At 44.7% G+C, this 15914-nt stretch overlaps 1 protein-coding gene across 1 annotated transcript in view; it reads left to right on the top strand.

Annotated features, from left to right (window-relative positions):
- LOC119433195 (dual specificity protein phosphatase CDC14C-like) overlaps positions 1 to 15634 on the top strand; it is a 56052-nt gene extending 40418 nt beyond the window's left edge. Inside the window, exon 12 of the mRNA XM_037700342.2 lies at positions 945 to 15634. Coding sequence (XP_037556270.1) covers positions 945 to 984 — 40 coding nt within the window. The 3' untranslated portion in view covers positions 985 to 15634. The remainder of the gene's footprint in view (positions 1 to 944) is intronic.
- The last annotated feature ends 280 nt before the right edge of the window (positions 15635 to 15914 follow it).

Raw genomic sequence — 15914 nt, 5'->3', positions numbered from 1 at the left:
ATATACCTAGTTGATCTAAAGTTCGTCGTAAACTACAGTACTATTTACAGAGAAAAGCCAATCACACCTTTATGTTTCATCACTTCTAAATTGTTTTCTGCAACAGCAAGCTTGTAGCTTGAACGTGGGGCTTATGTCTCCTGTCCGTCCGTCCGTGCTCATAAGTTGCTACAGCTGTGCTGCCGACACTCCATGGCAACCTGCTGCTCGGAGTTGGAGGGGCATTCTAGAGCTGTGCAGGACGATGCGCAGCAGTCCAAAGGGAGGGAGAAGACGCAGTGGTGTGTTGCATACTAGTTGCTGAAGGAGGGAAAGGAGGCATAGTGCACGGAAGGGTGTAGAGGATATTAGAGGGCTTTAGCTTGTCCGTAAGCATATTAACGTTTGCGCAAAACTTGGCCATCGGTGTGGTACACGGCAGCAACAACGCTGGTAGCAATATCTCGTGGCACAGCGTATAACCAGAGAGCGCGCAAAGTCACTGCTGCAGTAACAGTTGTGACATACATAGTCATTAATATGAAGTCCTTTTATGATATTCCTTCAAAGAGAAGTCGTACGACCCAACAATTCTTGAAATGCATTGAAGTTGGGTAAAGTGTTACAAGATTTTGCAACCAGCTTTGCTAATGCCCTCTAAATTGCCAGTAACCTGGTAATTCATAAATGGTAAGGTGTTTGCAGTCAAGCTAAAACTCTCAATTAGATGGTGTCACGCGTTTTTGCTCTCACTTTGTCTCTTGTCCTTGTATTCACCTTACATCCAAGCATAAAATCAAGGATAGTGGCTTGTAGAAATTCCTGCTGCGTTCGGGTTGACCTTTCTGTTCTTTCTGCACTTTATATTATATTTTCTCATTTACTTTTTAATTTATAGTAGCGTTGTTTATTATAGTATGTAGTTATAATAGTGCTGTTGAACACTGTGCGCACTTGTCTTTCAGCGTCTCGGGCCGCCAGGCGTCGGGCAGCATGCCCAGGTGACGAGGGGGGCCGGCCCTCCGGAGGGCGGCAGCGGAGGCGCCCCCCGGCCCCCCTAGCAGGCGCTCCCCCCGGAAGAGGCCCAAGAGATGCAACCCCTCCACCCCCAGCCACCGCTGACGAACCCCTCCGCGGCCGGCTGCTAGCACGACACGCCCATGTCTGTCCACCCCTCCAGGATAGAATCACCGGTTCCGTCGCATGCGGTGTGATCATAACCAGGCAGTGTCACTGGCAGGTACTTTCCCGCCCATAGACCTCCTCACCAGAGTAGTGTGTGCGACACTGCCTGGAGTTCGGAAGGGATGGCGAGGCGTGCCTATCTAACGCTCCAGGCAAGAACCATTGTTCTTGCGGCAGAGTGCGAAGGTGACTGGAGGGTACGCAAATGAGCATCTTCGTACATGTACCCCATCAAAACCGAGTGCAACATTAGAGCACGATAGCATACTGCCAGTGCTCTGCCGTCACCATTGTGCCAGCTGTATCTAGTACCAATGCACAGCTGGTACCAGCTCATACCAGCCGACACCTAGGTACCTGGGTACCAGCCGTGCACCAGAGTACCAGCTGTGTGCACCAGTGTACCTGTGTACGAGCTGTGTATTGTGCCCTAGACGTACAGATAGATTGCTGGAAGAGGTGATAATGGTGCCGGTAGTGGCAAAGCAGTAGTGGTGTGACAACATTCTGTTGCCTGTAGTTTGGAGATGCTAGCATGGCGTGCCTGCCTGCCCTACTGGGCAAGAATTGCTGGCTCTGGGGCAAACAAAATAACAATGATGATGACTAGACAGCGTCCTGGCAGGCGCTTCCTGTGCATATCTCACCAGAATTGAGTGCAGCATTGTTGCCCAGAGTCGAGACACTGGTGCCGTGATGCTGGTAGATGTTTTGCGAGTCTCTGGACGAAGTTTTATTTTTTCCAGGAAGCGCTGCATGTGTAACTTGAACTTAAGTTGAACTCGAGAAAAAGGGAGTGGTGCATTCTGGGAGTGCTTGGAGGTGCTCGCTCTGCACCTCTTGGCCTCATGCCAGTACTTTTAGTTAAGTTTCACCTGGAAGTATGCGTGGCATTTGTTCTAAAGTGTGCAGTCGTAATACGCTGTAGCGGTTTTAATTCTCACTAAGGGCACTTGCTGCTAATTGGTTTGTTGGAAGTTTTGCCAGACACTTTCAACCCTGTAGCTGATTGCCCATAGCACAGATTTTTTTTTTTTTTAGTTTGAGGTGGGGAACTAAGTCTTGAAATAGAGAGAATGACGCCGTACCTGTGGGCTGTGGCTTGTACAGCCTAGTTCACCTGCATTCATTAACCTGTCATAGTTTGAAGAGGTCCGGTTAATTGGGTATTGAGTTTAACACATGCACTTGCTCTGTTGTGGATTTCTTTACATTGCCTTGAGTTGATTTGCACAAAACTGCAGCCCCAGGGCTAAGCCATCTCGCTGCTCTTGTTACTGTTGAACTGCAGCTTTCCCTTGGCGGAGGCCAGGAACTGGTTACATGGTACGGAGCAACGCCACTGGTTTTACTAGTTTAAAGCTGCGTTGCAGTGGTTTTTATTTGTGTTGTGTGAAACACTGACAATGAGATTTTATTTCGTGAAGCCAATTGCAATACTGTGAAAGCTGTTGGCTGTGACTCCCACCTGGTGTTGGCTCCACTCTTCCTTTTAAGTGCTGCCTCCTCGTTGCAAACAAACGTGCTGCTGCTGTGTCACTGACACATAGCTTAGGAATGGCCACGTTCCCAGTTGATCAGGTTTCGGTGGTGTCACTTTCAGAGCGAGTCGATTGGCTAAGGCGACGGAAGCAGATGTGCTAAAACGTGTGGAAACTTGCCACACAAGCACTGTTCTTGCATTGTGTGTTTCTTGAGCACATAAGACAAAATGTTGCGCTGAATGTCATGCTGAGAGTCATTAGTCGTAAATATCACTCAAGAAGGAGTGAGACCCTACCAAACAATGTACTGTTGGATATCACATTGCATCGAGCGACACTTGACGACATGCAGCGACATATAGCAGGCCTTTCTGTCTCTGAATTTGTGCACATCGAATGCCATTTGGCAACATTTCTTGACTCATGATGTGAAGTTTGTCAGCAAACTCAGTCGATGATGTTTGGTCACAGCTTAAGGCACGAACGGTAAAATCACGCCAGAGGGGTGCTGTCGTTTGTGTTACTCCACACTGTACTGTGACTCCTGCTAGTCAGGCGACTAAATGCACCCAGACTTGCTGTGATAGCAGTAGCTCTGCATGCAGTGCAGTTCCAGCTAGGCCTGCTCTTTCATGCTTGCTTTGCTCGGGCAGCCATTCACTGAAGGTTTCGTGCAGTCAAACCTTGTTATAATGAAGTTGCGTCTGACATGAAAATACTTTCATCATATTCAGTATTTGCTATAAGTGTACATGCCGACATTGTAAAAAATTAGGCACAGTCAGGTCCGTGCGAGAGAAAGGCAAGCGCAATACCTCTGACAGGCCAGCAAAGAATCTCCCGATGATTTTGATGGCTCGTTGTCGGCTTGCCATGCCAATATGTTGCACGTGAGCAATGAAAAATTAAACACATACTTTGCACCACAGTTAATGTGCAGCTTTGCAATCTGTGCGATCACATGGGATCAGCATGTTGGCAAGCCTGCTGTGTGGGACAGCCACGCCAAGCTGCTGTCCAAGTCACGCATGGACGACCTGCATGTGCCATTTCAAGTTGCTCTTTCGGAGTGTTTTAATTTTTGCTACTAGAATGAATGCATGCTTTGAGCTGTAAGCGAACAAAGATTCATTTCGCTGTAACTGATACTGTCTTGGCTCTTGCATCCTTGTTTTCATCACGGCAATAGAAAACCGATTGAAGTAAATTATGGCAAGGCAGAATGTATTGTATTGGCAAGGCAGAATGAAATGATTTGTTTGTTAGCATGAATTTTATTTGCTACCAGGCAGTAATAACGTTGCTTCAAATTGCCCTTCAAGTAACGTCCAGTGCATTGTGTGTTTCAGTTGACACAGCAGCAGTAGCAGCAACAGAATCTCACAAGCGAGCTTTGAGGGACGCGCTGGGAGGCAGGCCACTGCCAATTTCGCAACAGTGGCATTGCTGTGGCGTTTGAGCCCACTTATGTATATCAGACACATTTACAGTGTCTGCAGGCACGTTCAGGTGTGTCGTTCCGAGAAGCCTGGATGTGCCATTCTTCCCGGTTTGTTTTCCTCATCACCCATCGTCACTTATCATCCATTGTCACTCTTCACCCTCGCTACATCCCGCCCAACCACTTCCCGTCCTTGTAGCGGACAGAGAGCTCGTGAGCTCGATGACGCTGATACTGTTGCCCTAAGCAGATTGAGGGTGCTTCTAGAACCATACTAATCATTGATCCTTGTTGCTGCGTGGATGTCCCGAAGATAATGTTTCACTCATCACATTCATTTCATGCTTTGGGGCTGATATACTCAGTCTCACCATGACTCGGCAAACAGGCAAGGCTGTGGGACCTTCTTACTTCATGTGTGAGAGAGCTAATGGATTTTATTTCATTAACAGCCACAAATTTTTGTTTCAGACAGCTTTTGCAGGTTGCTTCTATTAAGTAAAAATTCCTTTAAAAAAATAACTTCATTCGACCTACACGTGACACCGCCTGGGGTTCTAGCTTAGAAATATGCATGTTGGTGCAGGGGGACAACAAGCGAGTAATATGTTGTGTGAATGTCTCCATATTTTTATGAGTGGTACTACATAATTAATAGTATTTGCGTAAGGATGACCGCGTGGGTAGGGCCTTTCTGAAGTGGTAAAAGTCGGTTGGTGGCAAGCATGCAACACTTTGGTTGAAAACATGTAGTTCACCAATGACGGAAAGTACGACGCAGACGACGCTTCTTGGAGCGGACGACAGCTCCTGCTTTGGTTCAGCGTAGCAGGGGGAGTAATGCGCCGTTGCAAGCTCCATTGCTTGACTGCGCCTGTAGCCTTTGCACTTTGCCGAGTTACGATGGGACAAAGTACGGTGTTGGCAACTGTTAACTGCCCACTTTTGCAATGTGGGTTACTGAGAGACCACCTGTTTCTTTCACATCTTTAGATAACATTGAGAGATTCACTGTTTGGGTCATTTGTATATGCCACCCACGACTCATTTTGTTGTTCCTCCACTGAGACATTGCAGATCAGATGAGGGCGCTGCTTGACGCAGGCGCTTGGCATAGCAGGGCCACAATATGATCATTGTACCATGCCGCTGCTATCTCTGCAGCAGAAGAACATGCCTTCTGTATCAGTGTGTCCTTCCCTTGCCTCCGTGTGTTGGAAAAGAGATTAATCTCAACCACCATCTGGGACAGTGGCTATGGGTCAAATATGCAGGCAGCCCAGAGAGTGTACTTGCAGGGGCAGAATAGCAGGACCCAGCAGGGTAGCGGGTTTGGCCAGTTTGCCCCCCTTTTTTTTAAAGAGGCAACTAGAATGAAACAGTGAGGGTTCCACGCACTGTGTTGGTGCTCGTTGGAGGGCTGGTTCCTAAAAACAAACAACAAAAACAAACAAGAAATAAGCAAACAAAAAAGCAAATTAAGGACAAAACAGGAGTTAAGACACATGAAAGAGTGGGTGTCATGGCTCAGGACAGACAGTGGGATGAAATTGTTGGACTAACAATTTGTGTGTCGACTAACAACTGAGTAATAAGCCTGCTGTAAATCAGTTTGCTGTCCACTTTTTGCGGGACACATCTCATTTCCGCCAGATCCGGTGCTTTGCAGGGTTGCAGGCCAGGCCAGTCATCAACCATTCTGCATTAGTATGGCAGCTCCACTTTGTACCGATGTTCATTTATTAAATCGAGTTAGTTGGTCTGTGACTTGTATCATATTTTTCTCCTAGCAGCGGCAGGCTTCTTTGCCGGGTCAATGTAGAATTGGAGGCCTTGTGCATTGTAGCTGTTTGTGGCAAATTTCTGCCTCAGGCTGTTGTCTTTGTCTCTTACTATTTTACTCATTGTCTGTTGTCTCTATAGGTGTGTGCCTTCCTTTGTCTACGTGCTGTCCATGTCATCTATGCCGAGAAAGGAAAAAAAAAGTGCCCGTGCAGTGTGGGCTGAGGAAGCCAGTGCTCCCATAGAAATGTCCAGGGGGCGCTCCTGAATGGGAAGAAGGGGAATCGAGGGGCCCAGTTTTTGTTAATCACTATCGTCCAAAGCCAACAGACAAGGAAACCGAGGGGAGCATAGGGTAAATAGCAAGTAATTAGTAATTTACCCTGCCCTTTCGCCTTGGTTTCATTGTCTGTTGGCTTCATGTGATTCGGGGGCACTCCTGTGGCCTTTCTGTGAAGGTGGCTATCTTCACACACACTCCTACTGCAGCATGGGAAGAAAGAATTGGGGAAAAATGATGGGCTCGTCAAGTTGAACTGCTGAAGTAGTCCACAGTTATTAAAGCCGAGAAGAACATGGTGGCATTATGTTCTTGGTTGGTGGAAAAGATTGATACATTGCTTTTGTTTATGTCACATTGAAAGACAAGCAAAAGAAAAGGCAACACTTAGCTCTTAAAGACAGATGCTGCAGTCTCCACCGGTCGTGTGCGGTGCCTTGACTTCTGTGACGCTTGAGGCTGTATTCACGAATGTGCTTCAACGTGGCCTTGACTCTGCAATGACTCTGCATTGACTCTGCATAGGGCAGCGCAACCCGTAAATTGAAGTGGTCACTGTGCCTTAGTAACACTTCTCAGTGATTCTTGAAGTATAGTTTTGTGATAGCACTCTTTAGCGTTTACTCAAAGGCACAGGATTGGAGGGGTGTTTCTTAAGCAACTCCTCTCCTCATCTTGGGAATCGCCGAGGAGTGTTGTTGAAGCTCGGTGACTGCTTGGGTTGATAGCCAGCGCTTTCATGCACTTGGCAGAGTTGAGGAAGAGTGTCGAGCTGAGGTGAGTTTGTGAATGCAGAGGTTAGCTTCTCTAGTGGTAGCACTTCTGTAGTGTTCTGCTGCCGTTGTGGTGCTACCTTAAAAGATGCCTCGATGACTGTTGTTGCTAGGATTACGCCAAAGCGATGTGCAGCAACTCTAATTTATGCACCTCTCCTAACCTTGTTACCTACTTCCACTGGATGGATGTTTTGGATTACATTGCTGTAGTGCATGCTACCTCGGAACTCCTGTTGTATTGTGTGGTTATTTGTTTACCAGTGCTGTGAACTTCTCCACAACGCCTGAACCATTGCAAGGCTCTTACCTGAAAGCATGAATTCTGCATCATTTTCCAATCATAGGGAGGCGATGCACTGTCCATTGTCACAGATTGCTGGCGGCGGTGCCATCCTGTGAGTGGTCATACTGAGAGGCCTAGAGCAAAAGGAGGGTGGTACTGCGCCTATCTCATTCATTTCGGGCTTCGAGCATCACCAGAACCAGAGTAGATCCATTAAAAAGGCGTTTCAGAACTGACACAGCTAACTTCTTCTCTAGGCGCAGTGTTGTGAGTGGCTGACAGGCGTGACACAGCACCTGTGAACAATTCCGTTCACTATATTTTTTTTCGTTTCTTTTTGAGATGAAGGCATGGGAACATTCTTGTAGAAATTCACATCTGTCATCAAACAAACAAAAAACACCAACAAACAGGGTTTCCTCACCAGATTCACTCAGCACTCAGATGCACCGTGCAACTGCCTTTTTTTTTTTTTTCAAATTTGTCCCCATTTTTTCTTCATTTTTCTTGGGCCTCATTGTAAATTTCTATACATTTCTCACCTTGTTGGCACATTGCCACCAACCAGCGATGAAATTCGTCCAAGTGCGGGGCAAGTTGCGGCTAGAGCTGCTGGAACAAGCTCTCCGTTAATCCCTGTGGTCACAGTAGAACCCAGAAACAGAACATATCTGTAGTTTCAGGTCACAGAAACCATTGACGATTGTTTTCCAAAGGCAGACAGGGTTCCCTCGTTTCACACATTGCGTCCCGGTTCTCTCTGTCCATTGGCTTTGCTCTAGTCTTTCGCGAGATTCAAGTCAAGCCGAGTACCTCTTCTCTGCTCCTTTCCTTGTCTCGGGCTTTCTCGATAAGGTTGCTAATTGTAGTTTGGATTCTTCAGTGAGGGGAGTAGTGTGTCTATGGTCATTCAGTGGTGGCAGCCTTTCATAGAAAGCAATCTATGGCGTCCATTCATGTGAGGCCTAAAATGTCATACGAGCACTGGGCCGGTATTTAGTAGCAATGCCTTTCAGGTAATAATGCCTTATTGCGCTTTGTCAGTGGTCAGAGCGACGGTCCGCTCGCGTTATCAATGGGATCAGCCGGCCGTGAGCGGTGGATGATAAGACTAGTGTAGAATAATACCCCTGTCAAGCGGGCAAGTTAAGTGCACTTACGGGGAGTGTACTTCGGGACCTTGAGTGACACTTTAGGCTACGCGGTTCTAAACGGGAAAACAGAGTGCACTCGCAGTAAAAAAATGGCGACAGACTACGAGCGCATTTTGTGAAAACGTAGATTAAAAAGAAAAGTACTTCTAAAAAGTGATTGTCTTACATTGTATTATTAATTAAAACAAACTTAATCTGTTTTTTCAAAAAAAAACGAAAATATTTTTTATTTAAGAGTGTGGCAAGTCCATGCTGGCCAAGAAAAATGCCTAGCCAATCCAGAACGACATAGCGGCGTGCAACAAGGCGGCATTTGATCCTGCTCGAGCAGAATATGAACGCGTTTTACGCTATTATTTGTGCGCAAGAGCTGTTCAACCACTAAAATGAACTTCTGTGTCCTTTCTTTATGCATTACATGTTATACCATTGAAACCGCTGGTGACGAGGCTACGCACTCGGCCAGCAAAGTGCGTTCACGGAATGCACTTTGCTGGCCGAGTGCGTAGCTTCGTCGCCAGCGGTTTCAATGGTATAACATGTAATACATAAAGAAAGGACACAGAAGTTCATTTTAGTGGTTGAACAGCTCTTGCACACAAATAATAGCCTAAAACGCGTTCATATTCTGCTCGAGCAGGATCAAATGCCGCCTCGTCGCACGCCGCTATGTCGTTCTGGATTGGCTAGGCATTTTTCTTGGCCGGCATTGACTTGCCACACTCTTAAATAAAAAATATTTTCGTTTTTTGTTGAAAAAACATAGATTAAGTTTGTTTTAATTAATAATACAATGTAAGACAATCACTTTTTAGAAGTACTTTTCTTTTTAATCTACGTTTTCACAAAATGCGCTCGTAGTCTGTCGCCATTTTTTTACTGCGAGTGCACTCTGTTTTGCCGTTTAGAACCGCGTAGCCTAAAGTGTCACTCAAGGTCCCGAAGTACACTCCCCGTAAGTGCACTTAACTTGCCCGCTTGACAGGGGTATAAGTCATAAGGCATCGCTATAAAATCTCGGCCCTGAAGTGCATCTGTGGGACTGTCCTTAGATGAGTGTTGCTGTGGCCATAGAGTTTCCTGCAAAAGTAACTAGAGGGAGCTGTGGCGCTGTGATCGTGCAGCTACCGCGGGAATGGTGGCTGGTGCATGGATTTGTTTAATGTTTGTCCTTGTGGCTTCACACGTTCTTGTCGCGTTATTTATGGCACTTCACCTCTCTCTCTCAATTTCCAAGCAATCGTAGTTTTGTAAAGGCCTGCAGGCAACAGGTTCCTGCACACACACACATAATCGCTGCGAATCATTGCATTTATAGTGCAATACTGATGTTCGAAAATCATCAATTAGATGTGACAAAGCCGTTTGAAGCCAGAAGTACAAAATTTAGACAAATCCGTGTACTAACCACCATTCCCAAGCAGGATAAGCCGTTGTTCTTGCTGCCGCCATAGACACTAGCGCCAAAGTTTCCTCTAGGGGTTTTTGTAGAAAGCTCTTGTGGCTGTGGCCAGAGTTCTTCAGCGAAAAGGAAAAATTGTCTTGTCCACCCAATGGTACCACCAAGCCACAAAGAAAACCCACGTAGATTTCTATGGAATTGACTCACCATATTGAGCATTCCAATGCCTTGAGTTATCTGTTAATTTGGCGCTGCGCTTCCATGTAAGTGCTAGCCTACTACATATGCATCAGTTTTTAAGATTTTATCGTAAACTGCCAGGTTTTTAGAGCTTGATTACGATTTTCGTAATAACACCAACAATTTAATGATTTTTTTTTACTTGTTCCCAGTTTACAGCAGAATTAACCTAACAGGATATTTGCCATATTGGGTTCTTCAGTTTTTCTTTTCTTTTTTTGGTTTTTCAGTTACCATTTTGGATCTCCCCCGTAGCTACCACGTGTTTCAATATCCAAACAGGCCGATCCTTCATGACTATGGAGGCCTTCTACCAATTGTAACTTCACATACAAGGGCATACCTGCCAACTCTTGTGATGTTATCATAAAATGCCAGATTTTTAAAGCATGTTTGCAATTGTCATCTTCACACCAATAGTTTTACAAGTTTCTTTTTTTGTATTCAGTTTAGGGCGAACAGGGCACAGCCTCTGCGACCTTGAGTTCTTGCTGCTATTTAAGGTCTGGGAGGCATGTGCAAATTTTTAGCAGTGAATATTTGTTTCTCGCTCCACTCTGGTCCATTTTGACTTTGTCGTGCGCACATATCACTGATGTGATGTCTCCATCCACAGTGCATATCCATCCACTCAACATTATTATCGCCTATGATCTCCATCACCTCGGTTAACCTTTTAAATTGCGTCTTTCCAGTCATTAATTTTTTGCTGATCTTGATAATGAGTTTAGTTTGATCATGTCCAGTTTTTTAATTCGTACAACATGCAGTTTCTGCTAATGTGGCCTTTTCGGGTGAATAATGTGAATTTGCCATGGCTGCACAAATTGGTATTGGTCACTATGGTGTGTAGCTGTCGTTGCTGCTACGCAGTACCTTAGCTGAGTACACATTTCTGAAGCTTCCAAATTGTTGACAGGTATGAGCTTTGATGAGTGATCAAACAGTCATCAATGCCGGAACACATCAGCTGCATCATTATTTGCTTATCTCGCAGACATTTAGGAAATTGTACCAGTGTCTTTAGTGCAAAGGCTGTACAGTGTTAAATTACTCCTTCTTGCAGTTTACTAGTGTAATGAACTGCTTCTTTGGGCTTGTGATTTACTGACATAATGAATTAGCTTACGGCGATCGTGGGAGTCATTTTATTAATGTTTCTACAATTAGTGCTTCTAGGAATGCATTTATATTTATTCTTATGTGTTGTTGACATAAGAAACTCGCAGCTCATTTCTGTGTGGCATGATTTTATGAAATTCTGTGGCGGAGTCAGTGTTATGAAAGAAACAGGCACAGAAATGTTTGGATATGTTTGAATACATATACAAATGGCTTAATTATGAATCAGGCAAAATTTTAAGTTGTGGAGTTTCTCGCACCAAAGCAACAGATAGAATAAAAGGATGCCGTAAGGGGGATTCTGGGTTAATTTCAGCCATCTGACATTTTTAACAAGCTTTCTAATCTAAGTACAAAAATATTTTATGCTGTTGGAATCCTTCCCTATCGGAATGTGTTTGTAACAACAATCAAAATGGCAGCCAGGATGCTGTAGCCATGGAGCCCCCATGACAGGTATCGTGAAACAGTTGAAAACTGGCATCGAGGTAACATTAGTTGAATTTACGTTGTTTTGTACAACTAGATTGTAGTATAGCCTGAAGGCTTTTGAGAACAATGGTACAGCTCCCCGATACATTTCTTCATCGCTCTATTGAGTAACAGAACACACTCGGCTTTGAATGCAGTTAATGAGATCCTGCTGTTTTTCCCAAGGTGATGTCATCAGCCAGGGCTACTTTTGGAATTCAGTGTTTGTGGAGCGAGCAATGCTTGCTAGGTAGGCGAGGTAATTGTTTGTGTGCCAGATTGCGGAACTTCTTGTCCCGACGTTTATCTCCATCACTGTCTGCTTTGTCATGTTGTTCAACAATAAAGCGCACACTGAGGTTTTCAACTTGCCACTGGCATGGCTTTAGAGACGTTATTGTGAACCCTCGCATATCGACTTGATGAGCACTGGCCTGCTTGACAGTTGACTGCTTGTCTGCATATGTGTTGGTTTATCGTGACACAAACTGAACATGTGAAAGCTACATCCATCTTTCGGATATGTGTCGGCTAATGTTGCAGGCAGCATTTTGTCAACATTTTTTAATGACCTTTGTCTATAGTACTAAGTCCAACAATTAGTGTACAACTTAAGCTTATGGCTGTCATGTATTTTATATGTGCCAAGCTGCTAATCAGGGTGTTGTCAACCCAACTGAATAAGACTAAACAAGGCCAACATCTGCCTGATAGCCTATTGGGTTCTGGCAGAATTAGAAGCCCGTTTCTGTCCTAAACACAGCCTCATTACAGTTGTTCAAACCACTTTATGTGCAAAGAGCACAAAGCTCTAATCGTTGTCAATGTACACCGTAAGGAAAAAACGCTGTACATTGACAACGATTAGAGCACTTTGATATTGATTTGCTCTTTGTAACACTGAATATATTAATGGTTGGTACAAAACGTGGTTCTAAAGCTCTTCTGTTTGAGCCAGCTGTGTTTTTTAAACAGAAACGAGGCTTTCCTGCTGACAAGTGCCACTTGTTGGGATACTTGCTTGTATGGCAAAGTAGAGGGCTCTCTCACGACATTTTTTATGTTAAACTGGTCGCAGTGTGAGTAAGTTTCATTGAGAGACATGAATAGTCATTGAGCTTTTTATTGAGAGAGATTCATTGAGCCATAAATGACAGTCAAAGACAGTTTTAGTATAGCATATGCAAAACCCTTGCAAACGCTTTGAAATAATGGTACAAAATACGCATCCGCCGAACGTTACGAAGAGGTTTGCAAGTTACATACCCATGCCAACTTTTGGATTTAGTATTGCAGGCTTTGCATGGTTAGTGTGGCTAGTGTAACAACATGGCAACACCGAGGTTGCCCACTTCAATCCGAATTTAGCCTTGTTACTTGCTTTTCATTGCAGCAACAAAATGTTTATGGTAAAATGAGCTTCAGCTTAGTGAGATAAGCCATTTCTTCTGACGCTGCCAGGCCTAACAAAAGATGCCGCCGTTGCTGCGAGAGTGCTTTGATTTCTATATACCAGATAGTGCCACAGCAGTTGGTGTTGGCCATACACTTGCCATGTGGAGAGCTCTACTAAAGGTCTCATCGAGGACATGTGTATAGCGTGGCCGTAGCCATGTTGCATGTGTCTGTGTAAAAAGCCGAAAAAGCCCTACAGTACAGCCCTACAGTACAGTACAGTACAGCCCTACAGTACTAGAACTGTCTAACAAGAGAGAAATAGTTTGTGGAAATCCAAACAAGACAGGAGGTTCACAGTGAGATGGTGACTTGACGTGATGGAACAGTGGTCGAACAAAGGATGTCTCAGGTTGGAGCCAACAGTTGGACAAAGGAACTTGGATTCGTCGAGGCAGTGGGAAGTGATGTAACACACTACACAAAGAATCGCACAAGTACTGCATCTTTTGAATTCTGCATTGTGGTATTTCATGCTGCTTAGTACGAATATGTGCTGTGAATGTGCTCTTCTTTGAGGGCACATAGGCCACACCTGTATTGATGCGAAATGGGTAGCATCCTGCATAAATCTGTGAGCTATGAAGATTGCATTAGGCCTTGCTTGCACTGGCGATGGTGGCTTAGAGTGTCCTTTTTTGTTGTTTTTCCTGCATTATAACTTAAGCTGTTCACACTGTGACTAGCCGATCCATGGCAATGAAAGGCTGCATTTGGCTTCGCATAAGAAGACCGTGTCTTCCAGTGTGGCCACATTCAATCTTGCACCATTAGTGTGAGGGGCCAACTTACAGAGCCATCTCAGAAATGTGTTTTAAAGAGGAAGCAAAAGAGAAGTGATGAGTTACAAGCATGTTTGATTGTGGTCTTGTGTTTCTTGATTTGTGATGCATTCATATTTGGGAACCCGGTGAGTGAAACAAGGGAGTGCCCACGCTGAGATTAGAGTGTTTTCTCCTTTTCCGGTTTGCTCATACATAAAGTGTCTGCATTCTTTGGTTTTTGTATTTTGCTCTTTCAAAGTGCTTCAGTGTAGATTTTGATGAGATTAAAACACACAGACGCTGACAGAGGGAGCTGGCGTTTTAAGTGTCCTGCCGGTGAAGTCCTGAGGGTTTGTTAGAGCAATCTGTTCCTTGGATTTTTCTGTGTTCTTCTTTGATGTACCTAATGGGAGGTTGGTGGACGAACTCACAGTATTCTGCCGAGGCCCGATTTATCGAGCACTAGGGTGCTGTGCTAGACATTATTTCTAAGGAATGTTGCTTCAAAATAGGTTGTTAGTCATAAAGTGAGTTTTCTTGGGCAGACTGTTTGCAACAGGGCTCTGTGCTTGTTCATCTCCTCTTGCCAACGGTTTCTCTGTACGAATTGATAGCCTTATTTCTTTGTTTGTGGGGACAACACTGTAACATGCTTGCTATTGGAGACTGTAGGAGGACCGAGCCCGAGCACTGGCGATGCCATTGCTCCTGAAAATGAATGGCAGTTTAATGGGCTGCAGTGGAAACACACCCCGTTTTCGTCTTTCTTTTTTTGGTGTAGCAATCTTGTCGTAGCTAGCTGCTGGTATCCACCCTGTATTTTTTTTGTCTGTGGTGCATACGACACACCAGGCCTGCCGTGTAAACCATGTGCTTAGGCAAAGAACTCCTCTTAGGCAAAGAACTCCTTTGTGTTCTTTGCCAAAATTTGAAGGTCGGTTAAATTTATTTCCGCTGTATCTGTGTTTTATTTATGTGCCTGACAGATGGCCGTCGTGACAGCCTTCACCTAAAAAGTTGTACCTTGACTCATAACAACACTAATTATTCAGAGGTACACGCTGGTTTCCTGTAACCTTAATTGTATGTTCTTATCCAATTTCTAATGTTTAACTCTGTGCAACCAAAGCAAATGGCACATGATTCTGTGATTTAAACACACCTTATCAAACAACCCAACAGGAGTCGCTTGTGTGAACCTAAACACTCGTCAGATATTGTGAGAACTTGTAGAAACGCACTTTGATGTTGGAACTGTGTCCTGTTTGGTGTGCATAATGAGGAGCAGTAGAAACTGGATGGGAACTTACGTTATTGAAAGTGTGCACACATGTGAATGGACAACGATTATGTCTGTTGTTGGACAGTAACACGCGTTTGTCAGTGCATCACTCGTGAGTGTGTAGAAGCCGTACGTGACGTGTTGCCTGTGGGCCGGTGTCGGTTACGTGACTTTTGTGGATGCTGTAAAGAAACCGAGTGTTGTTCCATCAGAGGGCCGCTAGTTTAAGCAACCTCTGTTGTGCATCCTTAACTGTTGTCTTTGCCCTTGATCCCCTTTGTTGTGTGCCAAGCTACTTACTCATCATTAGCAGCTGGGCAGCTTCTCTTTGTGGCCGTGTCGTTTACGTGTTTTCTTCTTCTTGTTCTTGCTACGTATAAATATGCGTGTACGTATACGTGTACAATGTTTGTATGAAGGCATCGTCTTGTAATATTGTGCATACCGGAGGCGAACGAAAGAAAGTGTACTATTTTAGATTTTCGAGTCTTAGAAACTATAGCGGTGTAATAAATTTTAGTTTTTTAAATAACACTCTCGTGGGGTCTTGTCTTTATTTCTGGTCCTGGCGTGTCTTGCATGCCATTTTGACCTGGCGTGCCACACTCTCTAGGCATAGGGGTGCAGCACAAGCTGCCATTATCTCACCTGTATAAAAATATGAGTACATCGTAGAATAAACACCTTTCTGTTCAGTACTGCACATGTCCGCCTGAAGAGTGTGAGGTGGACAATATAGTGCATCACATGTTGCAAATCCCCAGCTGTAGAATCGCACATCAAACCGACTTTTTTATTAACTTCAGGGAGCAGC

This window comes from Dermacentor silvarum, chromosome 11 (assembly GCF_013339745.2).
Source record: "Dermacentor silvarum isolate Dsil-2018 chromosome 11, BIME_Dsil_1.4, whole genome shotgun sequence".
Lineage (NCBI taxonomy): Eukaryota > Metazoa > Arthropoda > Arachnida > Ixodida > Ixodidae > Dermacentor > Dermacentor silvarum.
The sequence above is the reverse complement of the archived record's forward strand: the minus strand, read 5'-3'. Positions and strand labels throughout refer to the sequence as shown.